At 38.3% G+C, this 18,395-nt stretch overlaps 1 protein-coding gene across 3 annotated transcripts in view; it reads left to right on the top strand.

The window, feature by feature from the left end:
- The first annotated feature begins 11,957 nt into the window (after positions 1-11,957).
- Positions 11,958-18,395, top strand: part of PTPRK (protein tyrosine phosphatase receptor type K) — a 322,787-nt gene continuing 316,349 nt past the window's right edge. For all 3 annotated transcript variants that reach the window (XM_065632502.1, XM_065632504.1, XM_065632501.1), the window contains exon 1: positions 11,958-12,039. In XM_065632502.1, the coding sequence (XP_065488574.1) occupies positions 12,030-12,039 (10 nt within the window). In that variant the 5' untranslated portion in view covers positions 11,958-12,029. The remainder of the gene's footprint in view (positions 12,040-18,395) is intronic.

Genomic DNA, 18,395 nt, shown 5'->3' with positions numbered 1-18,395 from the left:
AATCATCTTTATTGGATGTTCTTTAAGCCTTTTTAATTTCTGCAATAACCTTTGGGAGATGGAAAACCAGAGCCACACATAATGTCTGGATGTGGCTTATAATGTTGCAAAGAAATGTTCAGTATTCTTTTCTGAATTTCTTATAACTTTTAACTTTTGAATTCCCTTTTAACTACTATTTAGCATCAAGCTGATGTTTTCATGAAAATACCCAATTCAGGCTTAAAATCTTCAGACCGAGTGGTAAATATCTGCTCACAGGCTATTACTGGTAGTCTGTCAGTGCCTACCAGGACAGTTTTCAGCGACAGTTTTTCTTGTACTTGACTTCTGTGCAATGTATAACATGAAGGGATACATTTTCACTTGTGTGCTGAAACTGTAAGACTCAAGGAATCCTGTTTCTCTGTTTTCCTTACTGTGCTTTGGGCAGTGTGCCTTCAGGACATGGACAGATGATTGGCTCCAAAATGCTACAGATTAATTGCACAGCCTAAAGTAGGATTCGCCTACACGATTTCACAAAGCCACTCCAGTGAGAGTATTTCTCCATTTAAGAAGTGGAGGGATTAAATACAACTTGAATCAGCTTGAAAAATAGCATAATACAGCTGAGTATTCTTGTAATAGTTACTTCTATTGAAACTAAAGTGCAGATTTGCAGATAAAAATACAAGTTTCAAATCCTTGAGTTCAATTCCCTGGGGAGTCACAAAATAACATTTTCTTTGTTTGTTAAATTGTAATAGAAATACAATTCTGGTTGTAAATATTTCTACCCTAAAACAGTGATTTCTTACTAGAGCTTTAACATGCCTACTGCAATTTGTCTGGAGAAGGTATTTTTCATTGCACAAATAAAGCTAAGTTTGATGGCATATCAGTAAGCTTTGTCCAAAATGACGTGATGACTTGTGGTGTGTGTTCATCAGAGGTCTTGTTGAGGACTAACTGTGATGAGAGAAGAGGCACATTATATGCTTACATGCACAATTTATATCTTAAATCAGTTCAACAGTAAGCAGTGATTTACCCACAAGAGGTAAAGGAAGTGAGTTGTTAGCATCTTCTTTTTCTGTATGTGTGCTCCTAGTGTGTTAAATAGTTTTGCTGTCAGGTGACTCTTTCCTAGTGAAATCTGCCTAAAAAATATTTTCCTGATAGTCTATAAAGTATTTTGATAAATCTTACTTTGCTGAAGAATGAAGTAACTAATACAAACAGTAGTATGTGAAATGAATCATCCATTTGATATTAATTTGATTCCGTAGGGCACCTTTGACAAAAGGCTTAAATTTGCAAGGCTAAAGAAGAAAGGTAAAAGACATATCAGAAAGAAAGATAAATCTCTACATCTGTGTGTTTGCTGCTCTCAGCTTGTTTAATATGGAAGTTTTCGTATAGTTCTGTGGTTTATCTCAGCTTTTCTCTGATACTTCATAGTCCATGTTTAAGCATGGTATTACAGAGGGCAATGTTACACGTATCTGTGTGATTGAACAAAAGATGTTAAAACTTGTAATGATGTGCAGAGCTTTGTTTTGATCCTAGAGAAAAATATGAAGTATTACTGAGAAAAGTTTAAGATGAGTCAGTATTTTAATAGGAAGTTGGGCAAGGAGAACCCAGGGAAGAACAGACTGGTCAGTCTAACCTCGATCCTAGGAAGGTGATGGAACAGTTCATCCTTGAAACCATTTCCAGGCACGTGAAGGACAGCAGCAAATATCATCTGTCTAGACATCAGTAAGGCTTTCAATGCTCTCTTCCACCCAGGGACAGTCCCTCTGAACATCAGGACGCACTTTCTTTTACTGTGTGGGTGACTGAGTGCTGGCACAGGTTGCCCAGGGAGGTTGTGGGGTCTCCATCCTTGGGGATATTAAAAAACTGTCTGGACGTGGTCCTGAGCAACTGTCTGTAGGTGGCCTTGCTTGACCCAGAGGGCTTGGACCAGATGATCTCCAGAGGTCCCTTCCAAACTCAACTGTTCTCTGATTCTGTGGACTGGGGGCCAGTACATCTGAAATCTGTTATTTGTTGGTCTATATCTCAGCAGGTCTTTCTCTAAATAGGGGAACCGGTCTGTTTCCTTTGGGTATGGCAACCTTCACTGTGTTTTCAAAATACATTTACACTGTTCTTCTTTCTAGCCTCCCTTTCACGAGAATATTGCTAGATTGTATGAAAAGATACGCCAGATATTAAAACTCTTATGACTATTTTCTTACTATAAAGTGGAAAATTAGAGCAGTAACTGCACGTTTGCTACAAAAGGACTTGTATTTTAGTTCAGCAGTGCTTGTGTGTGTGATGTATTTTTTGATCTCAATATTGCACATAACCTCACTCATTCATGTGCCAGAGTTGTGTGATTCGCTACTAGTTGAATTCTTCATGTACCTTGATGTCTTTTCTTGAAAGATCTCTTCTGAGAGGTTCTTGTCATCCTCCTGTGGCTCTGGATTTATACTATGACTGAACTCTTCAATCATCTCTCCACCTTCTTGGACTTATATCCTTCTGTGGCTTCAGAAATGACCTTTTGTAATAACCTCTTCTGTCATTTTCTACATCAGCTTTTTCCATTTCCTTACATTTGATTTGTTCTTCCTCTTTGCATAATCATTTAAAATTTTATGCAGTCTTATGTTCATCTCTCCCTAGGAACTCCTCAGCTTTCACATTGGCCTTATTGCTTTTGAGTTCTTTGTGCCCCATTCCTTGAGCTCCTTTTATAATTTTGTCTGAATGTCTTACGCACTTTTCCCTCATTTATTTGTCTGGCTTCTTCACTGATGCTGTGCTAACTTGTGATTGTTTGTTGTCCTCAGATAAGACTTTTTTTTTTTTTAATTGAATGGTTGCTTCTACTGTCCAGCTGGAAACTCTCACTTTCATCTGTTGAACAAAATTTTGATACCTGATATCAAAAGAGATGGGTTTTAGAATAAACTTTATATAACCTTTTTTTTTTCTGCTGTTACCTCGTTTTATGGTTAAACTGTCAAAGTTGTAATAGAGTGGCTAGTGTAGTTGTTAGGCCTGCTTTTGTGGTTGAATTGCCGATCTGATTAGTAGAGATAAAAGTTTAGCTATAAACTTTTTTCTTTCCAAGTCCCTGTTACAGCTCTTTTTTTTTTTTTTTTTTTTTTTTTTCCTTCTTCTTCTTCTTCTTGGAAAGCAGGTTACAAAATAACCTAGCACTCTGAATCTATACAAAATTTTGTGATTTAATGTAATGGATGCAGTGCTGTCTTCATTCAGCGCTCCTACTGAGTTTAATCGCATTCTCATCCATTAACTTTTAACAGATAAGAACATTTAGGAGAAATGCCAGAGACTGTGAGATCTACATAAGATTTTCTATAAATAAGCACCAACTGTGTCTTGGAAAAAGGTGTTATTTTCAGAAGCATTTTAAGACCACATATCCATAAATAAAGTGATTAAATTTATTTTGAAGCTCTCAATTGTGTCCTTGGATTCATGGAATTCGCTGGCTGGTGTTTTAGCTACTATTGATATAGTCATGGAAATATTTATTAATCTCAAGTACATGGTTCTACCCCTTACCCCCCAGTTATTTGTTTTCAAATGGTAAAACTCCCTGTCACCAGTGCAGTTGGTCAGCGCACTACAGGAATACTAAAGATTGCAGCCTATGAGCTGAAATATGAGATGAATTTGGTGTTTTGTGGATGTTGACACTTATGTATTAATGAATAACTGTTCATAAGTTCATGGAACTCTTCAAGGTTTCAGAAATATCTTGAGTTGAAATGGAAATTGTCTTGGTAGCTTTAGTGATATGAAGTGATCTGTGGGGCTGTTTGCTCTCTGTTGTCTTGCCCATGCCAAGGAAGGGTGAAGAAATCATGAAAAAGACAGTAAGCAACTGTGACTCTTCACAGCTACCTGTTGTCACCTCTCCAGTAAAGAACAGAAAACCTTCCTTTCCCTGGAGAACAGGGGGAAATTTAAAGACACTTTTGTTTAGATTAGTTTTTGCTTAGTTTGGAAACTGAAGGACAGATAGTGTAATAGAGAGTGATCTTTTTCTCCCTTCATCTCTTTTGTTTTTCCCTCCTGTTCACTGCTGGTAAAGCATGGAAAGGTTTCCTGTTGCCTGTCAATGTGAAACTTTGTGAAATGGGAGTTGAATAAGCATTTTCCAGGCCTGGTATAGAGAGAAGGAAACTAATTTAATAGAAGAGATCTAATAAATGGCACAGCCAGGTAAACCACATCTAATTGTGAATCTTCGTGCTCTCTCAGAATTTGGATGTAGGATAAATGCTGGGATTAATAGTGAGATCTTGCCCTGAAGATTACAGGAAAGGATGTCCACATGAGGCTTCCTGCATTCTTGGTATCTTGTGCCTAATATTTTTCAAGTTCCCATCTTTCCTTTCTAAAATAAGCTACTGTATTTTATTAATAAGGAATATGGAAGACAGATACAAAATGAAAAAAAATTATGCATATATCAGACTTGATCTGTTGGTTTTTGCACTCCATTGGTGCTTTTGGATGGGACTTGGAGTTCCGTGTTCAAGTTAATAAGCTAAGAGGATGATTAGAACGTACTGATAGTGGGAACAAGGCTAGAAAATTTTTAAAAGGCATTCGTAAGTAATTTGGTTTACTTGGCTTTTATTGCTCCTAACTGTAATCAGTCATGTTTTGTGTAATGAATTCTAGTACTACAAAACAAGATACCACTGCAAAGAAGAGAAATATTCTTAGTATTTAGTATGACTTTCTTCCTTTAGTGAAGGAGAATCTGTCATTTTGCTTAACCGCTGCCGTTGTTTTTTTTTTTTAAATTTAATAGTGCCTCTGGCCTTTTTAGATGCTATGGGTTAATTAAGGTTATTTCAGAGTTACGTTTCAGTAGGCGATACTGAACATAAGCATTTTAACATAAGTTATTAGAATTTATTCTCAAACTGCATTAACAGCAATTCATAGTATATTCTTAATAGGTGTCTGAATGCCCTACAATTAATGTGTTTTAAAATGCTCGTTACAGAGTGTTGTGGTTTAACCCGGCAGGCAGCTAAACACCACACAGCCATTCACTCATTTTCCCCCCAGTGGGATGGGGAAGAGAATCGAGGGGAAAAAAAAGTTATGGGTTAATATAAAGACAGTTTAATGGGACAGAATGGGAGAATAATAATAATAGAACAATAATAAATAGAATATATAAAAAACAAACAATGTAATTGCTCACTACCTGCTGCCTGATGTCCAAGCAGTTCCTGAGTAGCACCCTCTAGTTAATTTTCCCCCCAGTTTATGTATTAAGCTTGACATCATGCGTTATGGAATGTCCCTTTTGTCAGCTGGGGTCAGCTGTCATAGCTGTGTCCTCTCCCAGCTTCTTGTGCACTCCCCACCTCCTTGCTGGCAGGGTGGTAAGAGAAGCTGAAAAGTCCTTGACTACTTAGCAACAACTAAAACATCAGTGTGTTATCAACATTATTCTTATACTACATCCCAAACACAGCACTATATCAGCTACTAGGAAGAAAATTAACTCTCTCTCAGCTGAAATCAGGACACAGAAATAATGTAGTGACTTTAGAAAATGAAAACATCCTGTGCTTTGAGGCATACTGTGATAGAAACAGGGAAATTAATGTGGTAGGTGGGCGATTTTAAAAGCAGAACCTGTTCCTGGATATATGACTGACAGCAGACCTGCTATAGCACCTTTATACACTTTAAGCTTTGAATTCACCAAACAATGTGAGAAGAAAAATTAAATTTTCACAAGACCTTGACCTGACATCCCAGATAAACATAATTTTATACTAGATTCTTACCATGGAGCTATCTACTTTGATAGATTTAGAGCTAGTCATTATGCTTTTACAGCAGGAGGTGAAGAAAAATAAAAGCATGTTGTTGAATAAAAGGAGCAGATTATTCCAGCTAGTCATTTGAGACTGGATGAGAAAAGAGTATTTCATTCCTGGTGTAACACCTTAGTACACATGAGCCTCAAATAACCATTGGTAACTGAATCCCATGGAAGGGAAAAGTGATGACAAAAGTTTGTTGTGTGCCTGTAGTTCAACTTTTATGCTAAAATTTTTTTTCTCCTGTATTAGTGGCTGTATTTCTGGGCTTATAATGAGCTCCTTAAAATTGAAGAGTGTGAAATTTAAGATGTTACTAGTATATTTTGCATAACATCAGAAGTAGTTGGATGCAAGAACAGATCTGAGAAATGAACTGTAAAGTTGTGTTCTTTAGCTGTCCTTCTGTACATGCCAATCTATGGCTGAAAAAAATCCTTTGCAATGCTGATAAGTTACAGAAATGAAGAACACTTCTAAAATCAGTTTGTTTCGGAAACTTAATGAGGTACTCTAGTTTCCTTTCTCTCTACCCCTGGTCCAAAGCCAGAAGATAGAGTTTTCTTTCATTGCTTTCCCTTACTGGTTTCTGAAACAGTGCCAGATTTTGGTCAGAATGTACTTGGAAGTTCTAGTGGATATTGTTGTTATAGAAGATGTAAAAATAAGTGCCTCGTTCCTGTTGTTGCATATAATTTGTTATACCATTTTTTTCTTTATTTTTAATTCTGTAGAGGGTGTGACATAAGACAAAGAAATACATTTTGTTGGATTTAGAAAAGTGAATACCAGCTGTTCCCTTCTCCTACCCCTAATGCTAAAGTTGTCTTTTTTGGTAAAGATCATATCAAGCATGGCCAATAAATGTGTGCTATTCTTCATCAGTTAGTTTTATCGATAGGTACTTAATATATTGCAATTGAGTAGTTTTCTGAATGCTTTGTATTGTTTTTTTACTATTGCTTTTCTGAGTGTACTTTAGAGGGCACTGGAGTTGTTATGGCCTAAATATGAAAACTGACATACAGAATTTCTAGGTGATACATGGGAGTAGTTTCTTTTATCTAGGAGTCAGTAGATCTCCAGTATAGCATCCCTATAATGCCGTTCATAAACGTTACGTCTATCTTAACTTTCATGTAATATTGGTGTGCAAGTGACATTTTCTATTTTAAACAGTGAAAGTGACATGAGCTGTAGGAAGTGTAGTGAGAACGCTGGAATTGTTAAATAAAGATCATCAGTTTAAAATCTGAATAAGTTTCCTTTCTGTCCTGAGCTGATGAGCTGGGAGGCCACTGTAAAGTTGTAGTGGACATAGTTTATCACTGGGAGTTGCACATACTTCTCTTAGTCTTGAGATTATTTATATTTTAACTTGGTGGGGAAAAATCCATTCAGCTCTTTTTTTCTGTGTTCATATGAAAGGATATAGGATAAATCAAAATCATAGAGCAGTGTCAGTACTGAGTGTTGCTGCTAAGGAAATATGGTAACATTTTAAAAAATGTAATTTGTTTTTAAATTCAAGCATCTTTAAATAGCTTTTTTATAGGGGATGTGTAAACCTTGGCTATATGATCTTTATTAAGTTTAGGTTAATATTTGGGATTTTAATTTTAAGATTAAATTTAGGTTAAATTAGGTTGATTTTAATGACCTTGCTGTTTAGTGGAGCGTTAATTTCTGACAATCCAGTGTGGTGTATTCATATCTTTTTATAATGAAAATTTCAGGTTCATTTTATAAATGAAGATGGACATGTAGTCAAAAAATTTTTGAGACTAGGCTGATATATCACTTATCTTTTAGAAGGATGTTGAAGAGGAATGTGTGAGAGTTCTAGTTGTGTTTAAGTTGAAGTTAATAACATTGTGAAGCTTATGGGAAAAAATAATGGAAACAGTGAATTGTTGATTTGCTTGAATTCTGTGGAATGTAAAAGTTTCCAAAGTACTTCCTCAGCAACTGAACAAATTGGATTGAGCCAAAATACAGTTAGCAGTTTCACAAAATGACCATCCAGACTTAAAATTCCTTCTGTCTTCCTAGCTTACAATTCCAGCTGTCGATAAGGTGTTTGTTTCTGATGGACTACGTGATTTTTCTTTTTGTTAAATTGATTGCTGAGGCTTACTTGATCACCACTGCCACCACCGCAGGTGTTGCAAGTCCTGGCTCTTTTTTGTGCTGCTCCACAGCAGGGCGAGCAGCTCATCCCTGTCCGGCCCTTCTGGGCTGTGTCCTCATGGTAGCATTGTTTGAAAGGAGGAGATGCTGCCTGCCTTGTGTGCCAGTCCCCAAGCCCAGATCAGGCTGTTGAGGTCAGGCTAGTCTGGTGTAATGCTTTGATTGCTGCTACTGCTGCTGCCTCTTTCTGAAGCATGGTATTAGAAATCTAAGCTAAACCTGGATTTAGGTACTGCAAGGTCCAAGAGCATTCAAATGTCATTGCTGTGTTCTTTCAGAAGGGATGTTGAGCAGACGTGCCCAAATCACTGTTTGTGTCTTGGTGTGTGTGTTGGTAGGTATGCACAAATTCCAGTAGCAGGGTAGTTAAATTGCAGGTTATACCTCAGCTGTAGCTAAAGTGATGTGGTGGTGATACTTAATGGGACAGTGGTTGGTAGTGAAGTAACTTCTTATTGAGTTTTGGGGGAAGTTACAAATGATTGAGTTGGAGATTTCTTACTTGTTGTTTGTAGGATATTAGCAGACACTTGTCAAAATGTTGGGCAACAAATATGAATGTGCATTTGCGTTGAACTGCCGAACCTCATTGGAAGGTACTAAACATTCATCAAGCTGATCCACTTTCTTCCCTGAACAGTGGAGAGTGGCTCAGTAGCTGAGTTTGGGTGCTGACAAGTCCTGACCTGTGGTGTACTTCTGTCAGGTGTGGTTTTATGTTTAAGTGGCTAAAAACTATGAGTGGTTCAAAAAACTTTGAGTGGTTCAAAACTATGTACGCTTTAAGTCAAACGACTGGGAACAAAATATATCAGTGCAGGTTTCACCCACCTATCATCTCTTTGTGTTTTCCACAGATCATGTTGCACTGGGTTTGTTTCTTAGTACCCAGAGTTACTGAAATAACATGCAGGCAGTTGACTGCTAGAGAGGGGGAGATCCAAATTTGCTCATTTTCGGTCATAAGGAGTAGTCTACAGGGGGTTTAAAATGCTTAGTCTGTCTCATTGTGTTACATTGGATAAATTGCTACAGCATTGACTTTTACTTTACTTGCCTTGCAATGTCATGATATGTTGGTAAAGAGGTGGTGATGAGAGGAAGCCATTGGTTTAAGCAGTTGTTAGAGGGTGGGTTTTGTAGTATCTGTCCTGATAAACTTCGTTCATGTGCATGAGATAAATGGATGCTTGCTTGTTCTGTGGATGCAGCCATGATGTGCTGCACACAATGAGGTTTGAATTGCTCACTGTGGATTAACAGGCCTGTTGTTATTGCTAATCAGAACCCTGATAACTAAAATTAATAGTGGGTGCAAAGATGAGCAATTAAGGACATTTGTCTTCCAAATGAGTCTACAAGATTCATTGGTAGTTTAAATTTATATACTGAGGGTGCTTAAACCATTAAAAAAGGTAATGGGTGCCCTGCAGGCGTGGGCTTCAAAGCCATATGTCATCTTGGTGCTGGGACAGCAGATAGTGACAACTTCCCTTTAAGGGAAACTGCTATTCATTTGTCAATTAAATATCCAAGGAAATTGTACATTTTTGCTGTAGAGTGATCATAGCAGTATATTGTAAGTTAAATCAAACCCCAAGATTTATGTTCTAAGCCTTTCTGGTGTTGTCATGATAAATGTTAATTAGAAAAGTCTCTCGGTGGTAATAGAACATCAGTGTTGGGACTTTTAAAGGCATAAATGTTTACTCGACGCACAAATATTTCTCTTGTGCCTTGCAGTCTTTGACAGGGATGCTGATGTAGTAACCAACTTAGAGCATGAAAGGTTGGGCCTTTGTTGTTGTTGTTATGAATGCTGTGCTTATGTCGTCACAGGGTAACATGTGAGAAGGTTTTGCTGTCATGGAGCTGAATATGAAGTTTTAAGGCTTTATGGTACAAGGATTTTGTAGAAATTTGCTACAGTGTAGAGTTAGTTATCTTTCTCTCCTGGTGGTGTCCTTGCCAGCCACAACACTGCTAAACGAGTGGCTCTGGGAGTGCCTGGGAATGAGTATCTGGCGATGTGTTTTGGTGAAGTAGAATTAGCTAGAACTTGTTTTCTGCATTTGTTCAAAATGATAAACACATATGCAGAACCATGGGAAGATGAAACATAATCTCAGTTTGGGACACAATCTAGATTTGCTGATGAAATTTAGTAAAAGAAACTTCCTCTTCCCCATATATGAACACTGTTTTTACAAACTCTCTTCCTGTTATGCGGCATTTTTATACTCCATTTTGGGTAGGTAAAAAATATTTTTATCCTCAATTTGGTAACATATATGCCCATTCCTCCTCCTTCTCTGGCCTGTCCTAGTTCCAGGCTGTGTATGTCTTGTACAGAGGGCAGAAATGAGCACAAGCTGTAGTTCTTCACGGTCCTCCATCTCCAGTTTCCCACCTCCAGCCCATTCTCCTCTTCCAGGGTGTCATGTGGGCTGGCGAGAGCCTGGCAGGCATGGGGAGGGTGTTTGCTCTTGATGCAGTGGCGGTGACTCATCTTATGGTGACGCCAGAATTTACCATAATAAGGATTTTTTGTTCGTTCTTGGGATTTGCAGTACTTGTCTCATATTTTGTATTCAAAAAGTCAGACAAAGAAGTCAGAACAAATGCTGCTGTTGTTCTAGAGGTGTCGTCTTAACATGAGGAATTTTTGTTTTAGTGACAGTTGTTAATTGGATTGATATGCACTGACCACTGAGGACAGAGAGAAGAGGATGCAGGAAATGTCTGTCTTGATTTCCAGGAGTTGTTTATAATCTAATTCTTGAGTTCTCCTCTAGCTACTTTTCTGGATCAAAAATACTGGCTTAAATAAGGATGAATGCACTGTGCTTTCTCTTTCACTCTCTCCTGGTCTTGCCTTTTATTTTTGAGCAGGAGGAGCAAACTCGAGGACTGTGCTATGAATCAAGATAACAGATGCTGCAGAGTTTTACGTGTGACATCTGTATTTTCTTGTGTCTACGTTCTACTTTTTCCTCGACCAGGCTCTTTTGCTTCCTTTGTTTCTTCCTTCTCAAACCTTAATCTCATGTGTGAGATGCGTGATCATCATCATGTTTTCTCTCTTTTTCCCAGCCTACTTAATTGCCTTGAGTGAAGAAAGTAATAAAAAACTTACTGAATGAGACAGGGCAGACATTACTGTGTTACACAGGAATTTTTGGGTTTTTTTTCCCCCCTCATCTTTTGTATTCTTCCCTTCTTTTTCCCTGTCACTTCCTGTCACAACTTCTGTTGTAAGATTTTCATATCTGTTGTTTGTGTGACTCTGAAAAAGAGCCTTTAATTTGTCTTCTGTTATGCTAGATTGATGTAATAAAGCAAGATTATCCAATTGATTCTGCAGCAGTTATTTCATTTCTGAGTAATTTTAATTATTTTGTCTGACTGCTTGTGTTTTGGGCACAGTATTTATCCTCGTTGTCAGTATTTGGACTACTTAGGCTTTCAGTGCATTGGAGTTGTTGATTTACACTTTTAGTTTTTGAGCCTAGTCCATTATTTTCTGTTTCTCCCTTGGTTTAAATAGCATGTTGCTTTTTGTCACGCAGACTCTGGGCCAAGTTTCACTTGGGCTGAGTGACTCAGCCTGTGATCTCTTGCTCTGACAGAAGGTGCTCTTGGGGGAAATTGGTTGTGTGAAGCAGAGATTTTTTTAAAAAAGAGAGTGGAACACTGAGGAGCTGCTTGTGGGCTTTAGCTTCGCACAGGCAAGTCTGTGACCTGTGCCATAGGCTGCATGGGCTCCGTCATTGTGGTATGCCCAGGAGGAACACGTCTGCTTGACTCTTGGAAGAGCTCTGCTTTAAAATAAACTAATACCAAGTTTCTTCCCTAGGGGGATGTACGTTCGATGATGGTCCTGGACCCTGTGACTACCACCAAGACTTGTACGATGACTTCGACTGGGTACATGTCAGTGCTCAGGAGCCTCATTATTTGCCGCCTGAGATGCCTCAAGGTGAGAAACCCCACAGATAACTGAAGGGATAAGTTTCTCTGTTAAGAAACTCGGAGCCTCACCAAATGTGACCTCAAGGCCATACCCTGTGATCTCCACTTTAACCTAGATAATGGAGGTAAAAAAAAAAAAGAAACAAAGATAATAAATATAACAATCATGGTAACTGAGAAACCTTCTTAGATCAAATCCCCCTTTAAAGTTGGGGGGCGTAGGGAAGGGAGAAAGGAAGCTGTAACCTCCTCTTTATTCTGGTGAAATTCCTGCTCACTTGCAGTGAACTTCTGCATCTTAAATGGCAGCTACTGTATCGATTGAATTATTCAGGTATGCAATAGATCTAATGGTGAAAAAAAGGATATATGCATAAACCCATCCACGGATTCCTTCTCTCTCCCCAACTGCTCATCATCTGAAGGTAATCAGAAAAGCTTTGATTTATGGAAATATTGCTGTTGTTAATTACTATTTAGGACAGGTAATGAATAACTGAAGAGGTACAGCCTACATGACCTTGCCTGCTCACCTTTGATGAACAGCTTAATCGGTGCTTCCCAGACAGCATGATATGCTGAGAAAATGAAAGCATTTGAAATTCAGCTACATTTTCCAATTAATAGTACATTAAGTAATTAATCATGCAGAGGAGGAAAAAAGGTCATGGCTATTTTATTTGTATCTGAAAGGTTTTGTGAAGCAAGGTACGTGTGGAGAAGGAATGGGAAATGTTGCCACACAGAAGTAATGTAACCTCTGCGCCATTCCATCCCCTGCTTTTTACATATTGTTGTGCATTATTAATGGTGGTTAGTGTATGCAATTTTACTTCTTAACTGCTAACTAGCTGGACTACCCCTGCTTTGGAGTCACTGATTTGAGCAGCTGTTACCATGCCACATATCTTACAAAATAGGTTAATTAACAAAGACAAAACAAAAGCTTTGTTTAATGGACTGCTCGGTGCTTCAAGTTGCCTATGGAAAAGTAAATTTAAGCCATGAAGCCTCAGCATTTGTGGTGATCTTGTATTAACAAAATAAAAACAATATGTCCCCTAGGAAGGCCAAAATTAGTTCCTTTTCAGTTTGTTTGTTTCAGAGTCTACATAGTTGTTAAAATGGTTGGAGGTGTTTTAATTGTGATGGAAGCACCATTTTGCAAAAAATCTGTTATTCTCAGACATTAGGCACACCTTGTATAGGAAGAGCAACAATTTGAGAAATTGTATTTTGAACTAATCTAAATGACAAGATAGTTTCTTCTTGCTTTTCCCAAATAACATACCTGTCATCCTTAGGCAGTTTGCAGAGTTAAATGACACGGTGCTCTCTGACTTTGGCACCAAATTTCTGTTCAGTTCTGCTACAGACCCTTTTCCTCTGGGTGTAGGATATGGACTCTTCTGGAGGGAGTTCTTTTTTTCACAGCCGTATGTGAAGCTGTGACTGCTTAATAAAATCTAGCAGAATAAAGGAATGTTTCAGAGATATAACCAGAGCTTCTTCTGTATCTGCTCTGGACTTATTATTTTTTCTTCCTCTGGTTAGAATTCTAGACTTCTTGGATCACTGTTTTATGTTTGGTAATTGAGATCCAGACTAAAAGTAAGCAGTCTCATCTGATGAGCTGCCCTTAAGAAGAAGTTGACTGTCTTTAGATTCTGAAGATCTGTGCTGTGTCTAAATACTTAAGCTCTTTTGTGTTTGAAGTAGCACAATTTTAAGTTAAGTCTAAGAATGTAACACAGTTCTAAGACGAGCGTTGAATTCCTCTGGTGAGTCTGCAGGAAGTGGAGCAGCAAGAGGTTCAGGAAAAGCAGGAGGGAAATAGCTGTGTGCAATCAGCTGCCGTGCAGTGTTTTAACATTGCTGACCATGCCTGATTACTGTTGAAACTGTAGGTTAGAAAGCAGTTCGCTGCTCAGGAAAAAGTCATCCAAGCAGAATAAGATGTGGTAATGAAGGTATGGGTAAAATTTAACTACTGCTGTTTTCACTTTGAAAATGCTGGGTATTCTACCTGTGGCAGCCAGAGATCTCCTAGGAACCAGGGTCAGACCACTTTTTCCTAGTCAGTGAAAGAATGAGAGGAGAGAAGGGATACCCGGACAAGCTGAGCAGCACAGAAACTGAAGTGCTAGAATAAGGACTGGCTTCTCCAGCTCTTCTTCTCTGGGTCTGTAATCCTTCAGCTAGGTGCAAAGCTCCTTAATGCGTGTGGTGATGTCCTCTCCATGGACACCCTTTGTAGTGTTTGGAGCTCCTGTCTCTTCCATCTCTCCAGAATCCAATACAATGTCCCGGCACTGGCCTTAGTAAGGGAAATATGTATTTGAGTACAGCTTTGTCTCAGGAAGAGCACTGTTCTACCAGTATGTTAAAAAAATAATACACTTACGCTGAGTATGTGGCTTTCGGGGCTCTAACTTATTCACCTAGAACCATTGTAGTCATAAAGGATTACACTCAGTTTTCAAATGTCAAATTTTAGTCTTCAGCAGCTTCAGAAAGTCTTATTAACTGAAAAAAAAAAAAAGGAGAAAAGATGTAAAAAAATAAGACCGGGAAAAATCAACAACTGAGTTCATGTTTTAATTTTGAAGGGTTTAACGCAGTGTTGTGCTTTGGAGAAGGAAAAATCATGGGAAGTTTCATACCTAATGGAACTCCTTTGGAGTTCTATGAAAATGTGAAAACTTGTCCTAGTAGAAAGCATTTTGCAGTTATAGCGATACTAAACGCTATTGGTACAGCAAGTATAATTACCTCTGAGTAATTAATGTAACTTCAGATTTTTTTTTTATTGACCTACATTGCATTTCTCAAATTATGAGCAGAGGCAAAAGCCACTTATCTTCTGTTAAGGGAAAAATAAATGGAGTACATAATGATTAATTTCAAAATAAAGTGAACACTTAGAGCAGGTGCTTGTGTACAGCTTTAAATACCAACTTGTAAATCATTTGAACTGCAGCTTACACGATAAAACCTTTAGATTACTTATTAAAACCTTGGAAAACACCTGATGTCGAACATTAAGTTTCTAAGAGCATCATCTAAAAGTGACTGTGCTAGAGCAAGCTAAAGGTCTGCTGGTTTTGAGAGTAGGAATTAGCAGTTGCCTGGGGAAGAACTCAGCAGTAGGACAAGCGAGTGTGGTCATGCCCTGAATGCTCCTCCTTTTTCCAGCTGTTTGGTATTATGGAATTTCTTCAACTAGAAATGGTCTTTATTCGTGGTATTCTCAATTAATTCATGTTTTTGCTCTGTCAGCTTTGTTTTACTGTGTGTAAGGTCCTTTTGAAGCCTTCTAGTATCTACAATGTCCCATAACAGAGTGCCAGCTTTTCTTACAAATCATGGGAAGAGGCTGTTTCTCTTACTTGTTTTGAACTTACACATGACTTCTATTTGATACATGTTGGCCTCTTGTACAGGAAGAGAGCAAGATTCCTAATCAACTTATCCGATCCATTCAGGTTTTTTTAATACCTTTCAAATAAAATATGCACCCTACTCCTGACATGGTTCTCAGTTGAATGGCCCAAGACATTGTAGAAATGGTTCCAGAGCTGTGGATCTGCATTTTGTGTGAGGCCAGGCTGGTAACCAAGTGTTATGGTTTTGTAGACATGGTGACAAAAATGAAGTCAAAGTCTTTACCTGATGGTTTTTGTACTTCTGAAAAAAGACATCTTCTGTATGCTGAAGCAAATCCTTTAGAACATGTGTTATGTTTTCAGGTGTATGATTTTTAGATGTTATAATATACGTGGCAGAAATTAGAGAATGCTATTAAAATGAAATCCAATTTTGGCTATGGATTTTTTCCAGTCGTTTTAGGGGACTATTCATTGTGTGTGGAAGACTTCATTTTACAGAACACAAAGTAAGTAATAGTGCTTTCTTATATCACTGGGGAAATGGAAAGGAGTGATTTTATCTGTATTAATAATATGTTTACTGATGTTTTTACCCTTAGATAGAGAACATAGTTCATTTACCCTGTTTGTTTTGCGTGTTAAAAGCAGCAGTATTCTGAGGCTGTGGAGGGTCAGGACATGAGAGCCCGTAATGGGCTGTGTGACGGGGAGCCACTTAATGAAGGGCTTTTTTAATGTAAGGGCTATTACCCTCCTGGATACAAATGCAATTTGAAGAATGTCTATATTATAGCGCACGATAGTGACGTGCCGAGATGGACATCATGTTTCTGATCTCTCAGATGGATAATATGCCTGGATTAGATGTGTGCTATTTTTTTTTAATTGGTTTTCTAGAAATCTGAGGAAAATAAATTAAGAGTGGTGGGGAAAGTCCTTAGGTGCACTTGCCATTTAGCATGGCTAGAGGAGAACAGGTTAAATCTCTAAAGATGTTCCTTAGTATTAGAGTTTTTCTTGCACATGCAAACTTTATCTTTATGGTGAAGAGTATTGCAGAAATTAATTTACTTTGCAGAAATTACATATGACCTTACATGTTGCCCCATTTTAAAGAATAAAACTAAATTCACTACTCTGAAAAAAAGGAAAAGAAACAAAACAAGTCCTGAAAAGCACAACATGACATATTCTGTTTTAGGCTGATGTTTTGGGGTCCCTGGTGGAAGACTGCACGGTTATTTCAGAATGGACAATGTACATGGTGAAAGGCAATGGAGATGGGAGGAAGTGTGGTGACAAGTAGATTTAGGCCACACTATATGGTAATTTATTTTATATGGTTTTTAGGCAGAATGTCTCTGGCTTCTCATTCCCAGAGGCATCCTCACATTGCTGCCTCCTCCCAGTTGCTCTGATGTGCATGTCATTAGGAACTGGTGTGGACTGAAAATAATAACCCTGGGGAAAAAAGAAAAAGTATGCAGCATGGGTCAGTTTGTTAACCCAGTTCATTGTGGAGCTGTAAAATGAGTTATTACACTGGTGCAGCTCATGAAGACCAAGGGAACTGGTGGCGTGGGTGGGTACAGGGGTTGTATAAACCTCTGGGGTGTCTGAAAGAAATATGAAAATTACATACTTAGTTTTGCATGCAACTTTAATTTTCCTGTACAAATAATGTTGAGTATTTGCTGTGATCTGGAAGGTCAGCTGTGCGCTGTTTAAGTTCTGCATTGTACAGAGAGGAAATAGCTTTTGTGTCACCTGTGTGACCCAAAATGAATTTCAGCACAGGACCAACGAGAGTGTTTATGACGTGTATAAGTGAGAGAGAGGAGCCAGAAGGTCATGACATTTGTGTTTTAGTATAGATTTCATATGAATGTGGCTCAGGAAAGAAAGCTGTAATGTAGAGATCACGTAGATGAGACTTTGGGGCTTTTTCTTCACTTAAAACTGCATTTTTCTTCTGTAGAAATGAAACCATCAAGCTGTGAATAAATTTAAGTCATGTGAATGTGTGTGAGCGCAGTTAGACAAAAGCTAACCCGGAAGCAGTGTCTGGTGAGAGCTGGGTGGTTCTTGAGGCGCCGGAGAGACAGGAGCTTGGTGAGCAGCAGGAGAACTCTCGCCACGTCCTGGGTTACTGAGCTCTTTCATGGAGACGCTGACCCACACACAATACTGTTTTGCACTACAGAAGTGAGAAGTTCAAAGAACGCTTTCTGGGTCTCTTTATTTTATTATAATAGACAGACTAGCGAAGTTTACCAGTCCACTGAGCAGTTGAGTGCTGACTTTTCAAGGTTTTGCTGCTGTGTGTCTCACATCGCCAGTATAAAGGTAATAGATCAGCGAAACTGTGCACAAGGGAATTTATTGACTAGTCCATTGAGTGGCAAATGCAATTCAGGAAGGTAGTGGTTTTGAAGTTTGATCATTGAAAGCTTATCTGGGTCATTACATTATGAAATAAATTATAAAAGCTTGGATCTGTGTTTGGGACTGCTAAGAAATTCTGGTTGTCTCTCCTTTTACATTTCTTCATGTGGTGGGGCACATGTGTTTTATTTAAAGTGACTGAATTTTTTTTTTTCTTCCTTACATACTTCAGTCTTAATACACTCCTTGGCCCCAAAAGTTGAATGATACTCGTTTCCTGTTTAACATATTAATATACTACAGAGCTGAATTTATTTGAAGTGCTTCCTCGATGAGAAAAACATATTTTACTGCTTTTAGCGTTCAGTAAGCCTTGTAGTTGGTTTCTTGTCTGTGTTATTTGTTAGTAGCATCTTTAGCAGAAAGAAGCCTATGTCATTAGTGCAGTGCGATTAATGCCTACCTAAAGAACACCTGTAAACATCCTGATCCTATTTGGCTCGCTCACTGCAGTGCATTAATCAATCTATTGACTAATTCCAAGGGTTCCCTGTTCTTCTCAAGCACTCTTCAGTTGGTATAAAGTGAA

This window comes from Caloenas nicobarica, chromosome 3, assembly GCF_036013445.1.
Source record: "Caloenas nicobarica isolate bCalNic1 chromosome 3, bCalNic1.hap1, whole genome shotgun sequence".
Lineage (NCBI taxonomy): Eukaryota > Metazoa > Chordata > Aves > Columbiformes > Columbidae > Caloenas > Caloenas nicobarica.
This window is presented reverse-complemented; position numbering and strand designations above follow the sequence as displayed.